Here is a 15908-nt window from a genome sequence, read left to right on the forward strand (position 1 = left end):
TCATTCAACTGACCGTACATCGAAAGGTTAATGGAAGGATACAAAAGGTGTATTTACAAATTTCGGTGAATTAAGTGGACATATGTGTGTTCCGGGTGGCAGTGGAGAGGGTGTGGAAAAGGGAGGGGGAATGGAATTTTCATTTCGATGTGTTTTCCTTTCGCAAGCATCCGGAAGGGCACTCTCTTCGAATGCATGACAGTGGAAATGGATTGCAAAAATGAATGTTTCATTCGGGGTTGAGCCTTGTCTCTCGCTTCTCCTTCTCTCTCCCGGATCGCCCGAGGACTTTCCAATATCAGCATGGCAGACACGCACACTCGTTTTCCCAACCAACGTTTTTCAGCGTTTAATTTACCATTTGCAAAATTGTGTCCCATTCGGTTCGGTTTGTGCGTTTCCTCCATTGATCTTTGCTTTAATTTGTATATTGTTGTGTATGCGTTCGGTTTCACCTGTTTTTGTTCTGCACTCAATTTTCCATTCATACTTTTGTCCGAGTGAGTTTTTCCTCCGATTGTTTCCCGTTTTTCGTCTCTAGTACACTGTTCAATGATTAACTTGCCAGTTTTATTCTTTTGTTTCGTTTCCATAGTTTTCCCCAAACGGTAGCGCTTATGCAAGCAGCCTTTTCCTTTTTTTTGTTTCATTTTGCACATTATTTTTGTGACGACAAAAGGGGGGGCGGGGTTAAAAACAAAATGAAACGGATCATGTGCAATCCCGGTGCCACCGTGCACACAAAGTCATGTTTGATTAATTCATTCGGCAATCGCGAGCCCGGTGTGTCCTGCTTTAACAATGCATCCGCCGGACCGGTAGAAAATTTTCCAATGCAACTCATTTAAATTTTTAAGCTCTCGCTTTATTTACATGTGCCGAACGGTGCGCTTTATACTTTCCGCACGCGCATTTTTGCCCCCCGTTTGGCATTGCTTTCCAGGTCGGTTCATTTATTTTGCGCGTATCCTGTTACGCCCGGTCGGTTCTTCTTGGGCCATCCACTTCGTGAGGTTTTAAAAATAAACTATTAGAGAAAAATGGATGGGTTTAGTGGGAAGAAATAAACCAAACTTTGATTCATTTGCAGTCCAGTTCACTAGCGCTTCAGTGGGTAAACGGTAAGTAAAACTAGAAACAAATCGCTACCTATGTACAAGAAGCCCTGGAGCCTCAACCTTTTGCCGTACTTGATCCTCCCCCGGATCAGTTCACGATTTCGTTTTCATTGAGTTTCTGTCTGCACATATTAGACGTTCGTCGTCGAATACGATCCATAATTCATTCTCGAGGGTGCTTGAGCGGCTTTAGTTCATCCGATGGATAGATACATGGGTGGAAAATGATCAGTTAGTTTATATGAAACAAATTGAGTCTATTGTCGCCAAAATCCGATTCAACAGAAACACGATTGCCAACGGGAAGGAGAAAAACAATATAGTACGCTATTAGTTAGACCCGATTTGCCTCCCGTTCACGACACGGGGAACCACTTTTACTCGCAGTTCGTGCAGATCGGGCAGCCATTTCGTGTCAACCTGTATTGCCTGTCCACCGCCGCGGGTCGGGTTACACGCCGTCCTCCATTAGGCGTAGCTCGACTTCAGCAGATAGGAAAGTATCACGCTGGGAAAGAACATACACTCGAACAGGATGGCCGACAGCTGTGACGTCGCGGCGGCCCCACTCGTTTTCCGGCGCGAGATAGCCGCGGTGTTGTCACCTGAAAGAGAGTCGAAGGTAAGAAATCGTATATAGTTAGAGTATTGGCTAATAATTTTGTTACATATTTTAATAAAATAAAATAAGTTTTAACCTCTTCAGCAACAGAAAATAAAGAGAACGTGAAACCCACGAGAGGAACGACATATTTTCAATCCCATGAATGAACTAAACGCACTAAAAGTACAAAGTCAAAACGGGTTTAAGTACGACTGTTATCGTCTAAAGAAGATTAGAACGGGAACCTTTCGAACTGTGATGAGCGTCAAACGCCCTGTCGATCGTATTGGTGCCCTATTTCTCGTCCGGCCAGCTGCAAATTAGCAGCAGCTGTCCAAAAAATCAAATGCGAGCTGTTTGTTTAGGAGGTTTCTTTATCACCATTCGAGGGGGTACCTTTCTTTCGCCTCCATGGTCAGCTTTGCGTAAATTCGGACAGCGGTCATCGCCTTGACCTTACGGGATGATAAGAATGCGGGACCACCAGTTGCTTGTAAGAGTGTGTCCAAAGAAAATAAAAATAAAAACTCATAAATTTGTAACTTAGATTGATGCTGGATCGTCTCTGAAGTCACATTTGGGGTTTAAGCGTCGTAGGAGAAAGGTGTCTTTGCTTCTGGAGTCGTGCTAGAAATTTGTTTCCAGTGTCTACTGTTGGTACCCATAACGAAAATGGTCAATTTCTCGTTGGTTGTTGGCGCCCTGGCGCTGATGGCAGGTAATGGTAAAAATATTTGCTCTCAAAAATCCCTCTCAACCACACCCCATTTGGTTAACTTCCTTTATCCACACAGGAACACGTGCGATGTTCGTACCGCCAGAGCAGAACGCTTCTCCTGAGGCGCTTGTTTTCGTGAACGGGATCCAAAAGCTATGCATGAACAACAGCAATTCCGACGATGCCTTCCCCCAGCTGATGAACTCATTCCAGGGCACCATGATGTGCGTGATGACGAACTTCGACCCGCAGAGTTTCGTCATGGACTTGAATGGGCTGTCCAGCGAGACGCGGACGACATTTTTCTCACAGTGAAGTGATCTACCAGTTCGAAGCGAGAATTCAATTGCGGTTGTGTTCGCTGACATTCCGGTTTTATCGATGCCTCCTCCCACAGGTACTGCCCGCAGGTGAAGAGTGTCAGTTCGTGCCTGGACGGACCGCTGAACGCCGCCAAGACCTGCTTGCAGGAGCACGACTACAAACTCTTGAAGGCGGTGGTTGGCATCTTCCCGGATGCGGTTGATCTGATTTGCAAAAATGATGGCGAGCTGGTGTTCAGTAAGTTATTTGCACTTTATGCACTTTCGATGTACGGTGTAGCAATTCTTTCCGCCACTTGTTTCTATCCATTTTGAATGTAATACTTTTCTCAGAACTGAAGGACCCGAAGTACAAGGAATGTCTCGACAAAATCAATGAAAACGTGATGGAGTGTGCCGCACCGTTCGCTAGCCAAGCTCAGCATTGGGAAGTGTCAAAGCTAACGAAGGCACAATGCGGGTAGGTTAAACGATCGGGGATCGAGTTGAAAGATCGGTTTAGACCAGATTTCGTACTCTTTGTTTACCTCTCCTACAGAACAATCACTGATCTGAGGCAGTGCCTTGTGCGTAAGCTCAACGCTTGCGAGGCCCCGGATCTAATCAACGTGTACGATCTGTTCCACAACACGCTGTTCCGCATGACTCCGTGCCGCAACGTAAGTGTGACCGAACAACCAAAAAGATTCATTTCGTCATGATCATTCCTGACATGCCTTTGTTTCTTTCCTGCAGTACGTGACGAAAGTGACCGAGATTGAAAACAACACAGTCAACGAAAATTAATGCCAGTGTGCAAACGTTTCGCTTGCTGATCGTATCAAGTCCAGGAATTGTTTGCCTTTTTAATGGACTTTTACTTGGAATAAATTGAGTCTGAACAGTATCATCACTGCACACGTTTTCATAATCAAAGCATGCACAATCGCCCTACGATTGCAAAAAAAAAACAAAAACATAAACAATTGTGATATTGCTGGGTTTCAGAATCATTCATCACGAGCTCCAATGCTCCATTTCAATGTTGTATGAATATCCGATAATGGGAAAACAAGGGCACAGGTTGCATTTACTAGGGCGTTCTAGAAAATGTTATCAGAAACTAATCGAAGGAGCGTTGTCTGATCATCAAGTAAGCTGTATTCAAATAAGTAGTATTATAAGTAGTATTAAGTCGTCGATCATACACGGATTAGTTGTGACAAAAATGACCAAACTCTTGTTGGCTGTTGCACGTTGCTATCGTTAACCTCATGTGAGTTTTGACCACACTGGCATACACTCTTCTTGGTTCCAAAGTGGACCTGCTAAGGAAGCTGCGTGCTATGGCTATGCTCGCGTGATAGCAATAAAAGCGGAAGATAAGGCTCCTACTGCACCATTGGAGGATGGGTGAAGTAAAATACGTACTGACACAGAAAAACTCGGCTACCAGCAGTTCGGGGTACTAATCTTGGTTTCATAAGGAGAGCAGGAAGCTGTAGGAAGAAAAATGTTGCCTCCGTGGGGCTAGAATTCTCCATGAGCTTTCAATGTTTGACAATTGCTTGAGCTTTCAATCCAAATTTAAAGGGAATAAACCGTGTCGTCGGTTAGAAAATCGGCCCATGAGCGCCGGGGCTCATCACCTCGACGGCGTGAGTTCGAATCCCAACCGAGACCGGACCCCTCTCCTGTACGAGAGGACTGACTATCCACGTACAATAGGGAAACAAGTCTCGTAAGCCCTTAACAAGCCTCGTAAGCCCCCAAGAAGAAGAAGAACTCGTTTGAAGAACGACCGACATAAGAACCACCTACATAAGGTTTGATAAGTAGTTAAGTGTGTTGTGATAACGGTTCCTTACCTTTATTGCACATTACCAAAAATGATTATACACTTTGAAGAGTAAAATCATTCTATTCTGATCTGATATTCCTGTTATTTAGCTTTGGTTTGCTTTAAAATAAACAAACCAAAAAAGTATTTCAAACGAATTTTTGAAAATTTAATTTGTTACCTAACCGTAACACAAAAGTGATCAGTGAAATAAATAAAATTTAAAATACATTCAAAATTAGATCCTGCTGTGTGTTTGTCGTGTGACTCTCCGTCGTCTGGTATGGTTATAGAGCTCACATACTCCTTCGAGATATAGAAAGATGTCTATCAGGAATTATGCATTAATGTGTAAGAACAACGCAACTTTACATCATAATATACATAAACTTTCATCGGCATGATATTGAGTAGAAGGGGGTAAAGGGTAAAGAAGGTAAGCAGTTTGACAGCGCGTTTGCTTTAATTTGAAAACAAACATGCTTTCATATTTGTAAATTGATGTATTGTATTTATTACTAGAGACGATCGAAGAACAAGCGTACAGCATGGGATGGCAAGCCGTTCTGGAATATAGGTCCCTTACTTAATCGAGGGATCGTTGATCAACAGTCCGTTTTCGTTCGTAGGTTCGAGTCGTCGTTAGTCGTTAAAGGGTAGTGATAAAAAAAATGTGCGTGTATTTTCAAGTAAAATTCTGATTTGCAGAAAGTAAGTATGTGCATCTTCCTCGAGGCAATGAATAGAATTGGTGACACGGCGAAACGTATCAATAGTGCATAGGCCGGTTTGTTTTAGTTATCTGATACATTATCTGGAGCTATAAAAAAGGAAAACGAACCGATCTTCAATATCATACTTCACTGATAAAATAAAAAAATATTCTAACGATGTTGATCGACTCGGTATTGAAGCCTTGATTGGTTGAACATGTCCTCAGTTAGGTTAAACGAATCTTTTCGAAGCTTAAGGAGACACTCGACATGTTTAAGTTTGGTTTATTCGTATAAATACTCGGTATAAATACCGCTTGCGCGTTCGGTTCAATATGGAAACGTTCTATACTTTGTGGTTATTTTTTTCTAATACATTACGCACTTACCTTTCCAGTGCATAAGTTATTGTCATATCGTTGCGAAAACATAAGAAAAAATTTCCTAGATTTGACAGGAAGTGCCAAATATTTTCAAACTCACCGGGGAATGCTCGACGAACTGTCAAAATGGGATTATTTTAAAACGGGTTTTACTGTGCCATAGAACGAGTCATCGCACTCCGCAATGCACCGGCTAACTACTTCACTCGTTTTTTAAACCTTCAATGTTGTCTGAATGTCAGACGTTCAGAAAACAAGCACTCGGCATTGACACACTGAGACGTTTTGAAAAATTATACTTTGCCAGTTCGTGGAACCGTAGTCTAATCAGCGGAGCAGTGTGCATGTCTAGAATTGAGGCTGGTTCGTCTCGCCGCATTCGTATATAAAACGTCCCGGAAGGCAGTCATCTGTGCGATCGCTTTACTAGAAAATTGTTCTCAGAGTGCACCGAAGGCAAGTGAAGTGATAGCAAACATGGGAAAATTCTCGTTATTGGCTGCGCTGGGCGTCCTGGCGCTTTTGACAGGTAATTACGTCGACGTAGAAAGGGGTTTGATCAAGAAACTGCCTCATATTTACGCACTATTTGATTCGTTTTCGTACATGAAGTGACGCGTGCGATGCCACAATCTGGTTCCGACTCGTCTTCGGAGGATACGGTTGAGGCCCGTGAAATTAATATGCAGCCGGCCGAGACCCAGAGAGCAATGAAGGAGTCGACCGGGACCCGTACATTTATGGGGGAGGTCCGTGCGATGTGCCGAAACACCACTGGCTCAGACGATGCCTACATTGCCTTGACGGAGGCGATTGGGACGGCGATTGTGTGTGTGATGAATTCGGTCGACGTGAAAAACTTAATCTCGCACGTCGATAAGATATCCAACGAGACTCGCGGCACATTCTTCCCAAAGTAGGTGTACAGTGGTGTAGCAATTCGTAAACGGAGACGAATTTCGTGTGAAGCCGTTAAATTATAAAATTGCATGGGTGCGAAGTGCGGTGGCTCATTGGAAATTCTCGAGGTTCTATGGAAAGTGTGTAACATCCACACAGTTCACTTACTCATCAGGTACTGCCCACAGCTGAAGAGAGCTGGTTCGTGTCTAGACGATCTGGTGAAGGCCCTTAGCCCCTGCTTGCAGAAACATTCTTTAACCAACGTACTGGCAGTGACTGGCATGTACCCGGATGCGGTTGATCTGATTTGCAAAAACGATGGCGAAATAATGTTCAGTAAGTTGTTCGCACTTCACTTGCATTGCATGTCTTATTTCATTCATCCCAAATGCCACGTGATTTCTTCTGCGTCACAGAGCTGGCTGAGCCGAAATACGAGGAATGCATATACGAACTGAGGAGTAACGTGAGGGAGTGTACGTTTCAAATGGCGATTGAGGACTGGGACATTTCGAACCTGACGGAAGCTCAAAAGGGGTAGGTCGAACGATCGAAGATTGAAAATTATGTAGGTTTCGTTCCGAAGTTATGCTCCCATTTTTTCCTCTCCAGAGCCTTTTCCTTACTGAGACAGTGCATCGAGGGTAAGCTGAACGATTGCGAGAACCCGGACCTAATCACCGTGTACGATCTGTTCCACAGCAGGTTGTTCCACTTGGATTCCAGCTATAGTGTGCACCCATTCATCACCAATGCCTTTGTTCCTTTCGTACAGCTCATGTCGACGGTGGTGAAGCATGAAACCAACACAGTCGACCAGAATTAATCCCAGTGTGTACCGTTTCGGTTGCTCATTATATCAAGTCCAGAATTGTTTTAAATTTTAATGGACTTTAATATCGAATAAATCGTATCTTAAGAGTATCATTTGTTTTTAATGATCGATCGCCTCCTGGCGGTCGCACTAACCCCGGTTCCCTGAGGCGCTATCATTGGAGAGGGAAGGGATGGTAGGATAAGGGGATGTTACGGAGGGACTATTGGGCTCCTTACTGAGGCAAGGGATATAACGCCTCGGGGAAAGAACTCGGTAAGATGCAGCTGACGGGTTGTTCCCGCTGATTAACTCCCATCACTTCCTCCTAAAACACCTTTTCGAACTGACTGTTCGATGCGCTGTTGAGTACGTTTCGTCTGATGTCCTGTGTCTAGCTCGGTTGAGCCCTGCTTTCTCTGCATCGAGTCATCGAGACGCCATCAAGATGTTATCCCTGATGGCGTCGGTGTTGGGCCTGATTTTCCCGCTCGGTCAGATTACGTTGGGTCCTTGGGACTTCGTCCATTTCCGCTTCCGCTGCTTCGATGTCGCGCTGGGCGTCTTGAAGTTCCTGCTGATTCGTCGCATCGTGCCGCCTCAGCATCGATTCGTTCCTAATTCGATCTCTCCAAGTCCTCCAAGAAGTCCAAGCTTCGGTGACAACTGAGGTGGCTCACTATTGTTTTGGATGTGAGTACGATGCCTTGCCTTGTGGGGATTGAGCCCCGTTGCGATAGCCAGCAGGTCCTCGTCTGTTACGGTAATGCCGGTATCAACTTGATTGTCGACGGGGTCTTGGAGATGTGGTAGAATACCACCAGGCGTTATCCTCAAGCACAGTAGCAAGTTCGAAAGTAGATTTAAGAACCTTGGCTGCCTCGTAACTTTCCTTAGTCAAAATGTCCGGGATGCCCACACTTTACGATGGCTGAACGCTTGCGCTCTTGGTTTGATATGGGATTATTTTATACTGTTTGTTAGTTTAGGACAAAGCGACCACGAGGGTGTAAAGAAACGGCGATTATCGATGTTGTTCTCGGTAACAATCGCAATTGTGATGGTATATAAACAAACAAAGTGGACGAAGGACACGTTGCCACGGTAACGAGAGATTTAGGTAATGCGTAGGAACGATGACGTCTGCGCAAAGCATAGCAAAGATCGTTGATCAATGGCTTGTAAATGTTAGAAAGACGATTACACAAGTTTAACGCGTAGGAGTTAGAAGTCGCGGACGCTCGAAAGGACTCACGCAAAGAACTTATAGAAAAAGAATTGCGTTAAAGAATAAGAATGAATTTGAACATTTAAACTCTAGAGCGAGATGCATCTTGCATATGCTTTTTAGTTTATAGAAGCAAAATATTTGCAAAAGACGAGGAATATTAAAATAAAATCAGACTTTCACGAGTTTCTTTCATAACGACCGTCTTGGAATTGAGCTCGTAGATGTTCTCAGATATTACCTCAAGGAGACTCATGAAGAAAAGAAGAACGCCTTATTCTTCGCGAAAATTACGAAAGTAGAATTGTTTCTCCAAGTCAAACGCCTTACAATAGTGGTTCCTCCGTCTCCGGCTTAGACCGGCCCGGAAATAAATGCATTGAAGCGAAACACGTAAGACCGCTTAAGGATTCGAGGAGGTCTCGTGTTGAGCACGATAACGTTCGCGATCAGATACATCCGCACTTCGGCCGTAACCCAGTTCGTTACAATGTGTTCTATAACCTAAATCACGTACAACAAATTACAAATCGACAAGTACGTTGAAAAATTTCCAAACTCTGATTCGTGGAATTCCTTGAAAATACACCCAATTTGGAATATCTGCAATGGGATTTTTCTGCGCCATAGAACAAGTCAACCCAATACATCATCACTAGTTTTTTGATGTTCAGTTCACACACCTTGATGTCTGAAAGTCAGACGTTTGGAAAACAAGCACTCAGTATTTACAAACTGAGTCGTTATGAAAAATTATACTTTGCCAGTTCGTGGAACCGTAGTCTAATCAGCGGAACAGTTTGCATGTCTAGGATGGAGGCTGGTTCGTCTCGCCACATTCGTATATATAACGTCCCAGAAGGCAGACATCTGTGAGATCGTTGTACTAGAAACTTGTTCTCAGAGTGTACCGTAGGTAAGTGAAGTGATAGCAGAAATGGAAAAATTCTCGTTGCTGGCTACGCTGGGCGTTCTGGCACTTTTAACAGGTAATTACGTCAATGTTGAAAGGGGTTTGATCAAGAAAGTGCCTCTTATTTACGCACTATTTGCTTCGTTTTCCTACATGAAGTGGCGCGTGCGATGCCACAATCTGGTACCAACTCGTCTTCGGAGGAGCCAACCGAGACCCGTGAAACTAAGGAGGAGTCGACTGTGCCGCGCACATTTTTGGGGGAGATCCGTACAATGTGCCGAAACAACAGTGGCTCAGATGAGGCCTACATTGCCCTGACGGAGGCGATTGGGACGGCGGTTGTGTGTGTGATGAATTCGGTCGACGTGAAAAACTTAATCTCGGACGTCAATACGATATCCAACGAGACTCGCGGCACATTCTTCCCAAAATAGGTGTACAGTGGTGTAGCAATTCGTAAATGGAGACGAATTTTGGGTGAAGCCGTTATACCGTAAAATTGCATGGGTGCGAAGTGCGGTGGCTCATTGGAAATTCTCGAGGTTCTATGGAAAGTGTGAAACATCCACACAGTTCACTTACTCATCAGGTACTGCCCACAGCTGAAGAGAGCTGGTTCGTGTCTAGACGATCTGGTGAAGGCCCTTAGCCCCTGCTTGCAGAAACATTCTTTAACCAACGTACTGGCAGTGACTGGCATGTACCCGGATGCGGTTGATCTGATTTGCAAAACCGATGGCGAAATAATGTTCAGTAAGTTGTTCGCACTTCACTTGCGTTGCATGTGAAATGCATGTATTTTATTCATCCCAATACCCCGTGATTTTACAAGTTCTTAATGGCTTCCGCTTTACAGTGCTGGCCGAGCCAAAAACTAAGGAATGCATCTCCAAACTGTGCGTGAAGGGGTGTACGGTACCGTTTCATCTGGGGTGTGACAACTGGGACATTTCAAACCTGACGGAAACTCAAATGGGGTAGGTCGACCGATCGGAGATTTAAATTTATGTAGGTTTCGTTCTAAAGTTATACTCCCATTTTTCCTCACCAGAGCTTTCTCCGAATTGGGACAGTGCATCGAGGATAGGCTGAACTATTGCGAGGCCCCGGACCTAATCAGCGTATACGGTCTGTTCCACAGCAGGTTGTTCCGCTTGGCTTCCGTCGACGTTGTACATCCATTCCTCAGCAATACCTTTGTTGCATTCGTACAGTTCATGTCGTCGGTGGTGGAGCATGAAACCAATACTGTCGACCAGAATTAATTCCAGTGCGTAACGTTTCGGTCGCTGTTCATATCAAGTCCAGAATTGTTTGAAATTTTAATGGACTTTTAGATCGAATAAATGATGTCGTAATAGTATCATTTGTTTATTATGATGACTTCCCAGGATGACTTAAACCGGTTCCCTTATGCGCTATCATGGGAGAGAGAAGGGGTGGTAGGATAAGGGGATGTTCCGAAGGGACTGTCGAGCTCCTTACCGAGGCAAGGGGTAAATCATCCTGGGGAAAGAATTCGATAAGATACAATAGACGGGTTGCTCCAGCTGATTGATTCCCATCACTACCTCGCAAAAACCATTTCGAACTGGCTGTTCGATGCGCTGTTGGGTACGCTTCGTGTAGCTCGGTTGAGCCCTGCTTTCTCTGCATCAAGTCATCAAGACGCCATCAAGTTGTCGCTAAAGCGACTGATGTGTCGCTCGCTAAACAGCGAGTACTTGCAATCCCCAATGCACCGGTTTACTGCATGTCAAACGTTTGGAAAACAAACACTCAGTATTTTTCACATTGAAGCTTTCTGAAAAATTGCACTTTATAACTTTCCGGAACCGTAGGCTAATCAGCGGGGCAGGTTGCATGCTTAGGATTGAGGCTGATTAATCTTGCCGCATTCGTATATATAACGTCCCGGAAGGCAGTCGTCTTTGAGATCGCTGTATTAGAAAACTGTTCTCAGAGTGCACCGTAGGCAAGTGAAGTGATAGCAGAAATGGGCAAATTCTCGTTTCTGGGTGCGCTGGGCGTCCTGGCGCTTTTGGCAGGTAATGTCGTCGAGGTTGAAAGCCGTTTGATCAAGAATGTGTCACTTACTTACGCATTATTTCCCTACATGAAGTAACACGTGCGATGCCACAATCTGGTTCCGATTCGTCGGCGGAGGATTCGGCCGAGACCCGGGAAATGATGGAGGAGTCGAACGAGGCCCGTACATTTATGAGGGAGATCCGTACAATGTGCCGAAACAACAGTGGCTCAGATGAGGCCTACATTGCCCTGACGGAGGCGATTGGGACGGCGATTGTGTGCGTGATGACTTCGGTCGACGTGAAAAATTTTATGTCGGACGTCGAAATGATATCCAACGAGACTCGCGGCACATTCTTCCCAAAGTAGGTCAAACGGTGAACAGTGGTGTAGCAATACGCAAACAGAGTTTAAATTCGGGTGAAAACGTTAAACCGTAAATTGGAATGATTACGAAGTGATTTCATTGGTGGCTCATTTGAAATTCCCGACGTTCTATGAAAAGTGTGTAAATGTTAGTTCACTTGCTCAATAGGTACTGCCCACAGCTGAAGAGAACTAGTTCGTGTCTAGGCGATCTGGTGAAGGCCACCAGACCCTGCTTGACCAAGCACTCTTTAACCAACGTACTGGCACTATCGGGCATGTACCCGGACGCGGTTGAGCTCTTTTGCAAAAACGATGGCGAAATAATGTTCAGTAAGTTGTTCGTTCTTCACTTGCATTGCATGTCCTGTTTCATTCATTCCGAATGTCACGTGATTTCCTACGCTCTTAATTTCTTCCGTTTCACAGAGCTGACCGAACCAACTACCTACGAATGTCTCTACGGACTGAAGCGCATCGTGAGCGAGTGTATGGTACCGTTTGATATGAAGTGTGCGAACTGGGACTTTTCAAACCTGACGCAAACTCAGTTAGGGTAGGTTGAACGATCGAAGATCGATGATTAAATAAGATTCTTTCCGAAGTTATACTCCCATTTTTTCTTTACCAGAGCCTTCTCCGGACTGAGACAGTGCATGGAGGATAAGCTGAACCATTGCGGGGCCCCGGACATAATGAGCGTGTACGATGTGTTCCACAATCAAGTGTTTCGCTTGGCTTCGTGCAATAATGTTCGTCCATTCCTTGAAGATGGCTTTGTTTTTTCCGTACAATACATGTCGCTAGTGATGGATAATTAAACCAACACAGTCAACGATTATTAGTACCAGTGGGTAACGTTTCGGTTGTTGATCATATCAAGTTCAGGAATTGTTCGAAATTTTAATGAACTTTTACATCGAATAAATCGTGCATGAACAGTATAATTTTTGGTTTAATAATCGATCTCTTCCTGCTGATCGCACGTCACCCGGTTCAGACTCGGTAAGATACAGCGGACGGGTTGCTTCCTCTGATTGATTCCCATCACAACCTGCGAGCTGGCGCTTTGGAGAATGCTTCGTCTGGTCCTGTGTCTGGCTCGGTTAAGCTCTGCTTCCTCTGTGCTGTCATCAAGATGTCATCGAGATGTTATCCCTGATGGCGCTGGGTCAGACTGCGTTGGGTACTTGGAACGTCGTCGAGCTTCGTTGGCTGGTTTCGGCCAGCGATTCGATTGACAATTCCGCTGATGCCCGTTCGTGCCTCGAGCGCTCTTTTCGCAGAAGCTTCTCCAGCCGCTTCAGTACCTCCACTGTGCTCCAACTCGGTTAGTTGGCAAAGTTCTCTCGCCGTTGCCAGCTCCACCATCCAGAGGACCATCTGTTCTTTGACATTGGTAAGCTGGCCCTGAATAGCCAAGATGGCCATCACGATGCTCATCGGCGGCTAAATGTAATGCCATAAACGTTCATTAAATATCACCTCTGTTACCAAACAAAACCACTACCGGCACCGGTTCAGGATGATGCTTGGAATACCATCAGGGCCAGGCGCGACAGACGGCTTTAGTCTGTTCAGCCATTTTTACACATCCAATTCGGTACATGGTCTGGGCGTAAAGAATCTGGGTGCGAAAACATCACAGACAACTGCTGTTTAAGAAGCCACAAAGTTACCCTAGCTGACGTTTTATGGAATCAGGTAAGAGCGGTGCCTGTTGTTGATAAAACTCCAGAAGGACTCTGGGTTAGTAGCGAGGGTTCTTCGCATCGATCGGACTCTGTCCAAAAAGTAAGGTAACATTGGAGGTTAAACTGCGCGCGTCAAACGAATTGGCAGATTGTTATTTTTTTATGCTCGATAGTTGTGTTTTTGATTTCTCCGGCAATTTACATGGCAAAATACACTTCCGGATAGAAGATACGATTTATTTTGTGAACTACTACACGGTTTTTGATACTTAACACCCAGATAAGAAATAATTTTCACAAATTTGCAGAGGAGATTTACAGCACCACAGAACGAATCATCGCAATCCGCAATGCACCGGCTTACTTGTTCATAAGTTTTTTATACCTTCAATGTTGTCTGAATGTCAGACGGTCGGAAAACAAGCACTTATTTACATACTAAGTCTTTCTGAAAAATCATGCTTTGTCTGTTCACGGAATCATAGTCTAATCAGCATGGCAGGTTCGTTCCTAGCATTGAGGTAGGTTCGTCTCATCACATTCGTATAAATAACACCTCAGGCGATAGTTGTCTTTGACATCGCTGTGCTAACCAAAATGGGCAAATTTTTGTTGCTAGCTGCGCTGGGCATCGTGGCGCTTTTGGCAGGTAATTACGTCGAGGTTGAAAGGGGTCTGTTCAAGCAAGTGCCTCTTATTTCCTCACTATTTGGTTCATTTGGCGACGCCACAACCTAGTTCCAACTCTTCCTCGGAGGGGCTCGTGACGCAACGAAACAACAGTGGTTCAGATGAGGCCTACGTTTCCCCCGAGCAGACGATGCAGCCGTCGTGGGAGTGCGTGAAGACTTCGGTCGACTTGGAAGGCTTCATATCGGACGTCGAAACACTATCCAACGAGACTCGCGGCACATTCTTCCCAACGTAGGTTAACACAGAAAAAAGTGCATCAAGCGTAAGCTGAACATTTGCCAGGCCCCGGACATAATTCACGTGTTCAAACTGTTCCACAAAATGCTGTACCCTTTTGATTAATGCAACAATGTACGTCTATTTTTCGATGAAGTGTTTGTTTCGGTCGTACAGTACAATCAACGGGTTCCTATCGGCAGTGACGAAGAGTGAAACCAATATAGTCAACAACAATTAATGCAAGTGTATAACGTTTCAGTTGCTGATCATATCAAGTTCAAGAATTGTTTGATATTTTGATGGACTTTTACTTGGAATAAATTTTGTTTTGATAGCATCATCACTGAATAGGTTTTCAATAGAAAAGCATGCACGATCGCCTTAAGATTCCAGTGAGTAGAATTTCTCGAAGAAACATAAATGCCAAAAATTGTGTTGTTACTGCATTACAGAATGATTCATCACGACCCCCAATGCTCCATTTTTCTTCTTCTTCTTCTTGGTGTAACGACCTCTTGGTCATGCCTGCCCGTTAAGGGCTTACGGGACTTGTTTCCCTGTTGTACGTGAATAGTCAGTCCTCTCGTACAGGGGATGATCCGGTCTCGGTTGGGATTCCAACCCACGCCGTCGAGGTGGTGAGCCTCGGCGCTCATGGGCCGATTTTCTAACCGGCGCTACCGCTCGGCTGTCGAGGACCCCACCCCATGCTCCATTTTGATGTTCTTGAAATACCAAAGAATGGGAAAACAAGCGCAAATATACAGAATCATAGGTTGGAATCGTCTTCCATTGTCGATCATGAACGGTTCAGTTGTAGCAAAATTGCACTTAGTCAGGTCTCCTTTTATGCAGCTAATGATACAATGAAGTTTGCTCTTGACAAGGTTTTGCATAATGGTTTGTTTGCTTTGTCGTTTCGTTCGAGACGGAATCGTCTCGCAAACCACATTCAAATTACAAAGGGACAACTCAGACGTACCGAAGAAAGAACTGTTAAGAAGCGACCATTAAAAGGTGGGAATTTAATCAGTTTGACAATAAAAAGCGGTTTTGGAAGTAGCTTTGTCCGTATTTGACGGTTGCCTTACCAAAGCAAAGTTTGTGAAATTTTGTTTCTCCTTTCTACAACTTCACATCATAATACAGATCCTGGACGAATAGTAGGATAAAGGAGGTCAAAGATGTCCGCAGTTTAAGAGTGCGTTTGCTTAAATCTGAAAACAAACTTGCTTTTATTACTCTAAGCACAACCGTTAGGCTTGGGAAAGTAAGCCGTTCTGGATTGTAGGTCCCTTACCTGATCGGGGTATCGTTGTTCATCAATAGGTCCGCTCGTGTTCCTAGGTTCGAGTCGTTTTAAGTC

General features: G+C 44.6%; 1 protein-coding gene across 1 annotated transcript; it reads left to right on the forward strand.

Moving 5' to 3' along the window:
• The first annotated feature begins 2394 nt into the window (after positions 1-2394).
• Positions 2395-3549, forward strand: LOC131265093 (27 kDa hemolymph glycoprotein-like). Its single transcript, XM_058267354.1, has 6 exons — positions 2395-2440; positions 2517-2751; positions 2838-3001; positions 3097-3223; positions 3302-3422; positions 3499-3549. The coding sequence occupies exons 1-6, from the start codon at positions 2395-2397 to the stop codon at positions 3547-3549; spliced, it is 744 nt and encodes a 247-aa protein (XP_058123337.1).
• Positions 3550-15908: the final 12359 nt, after the last annotated feature.

Source organism: Anopheles coustani, chromosome 2, assembly GCF_943734705.1.
Source record: "Anopheles coustani chromosome 2, idAnoCousDA_361_x.2, whole genome shotgun sequence".
NCBI classification, from domain to species: Eukaryota; Metazoa; Arthropoda; class Insecta; order Diptera; family Culicidae; genus Anopheles; species Anopheles coustani.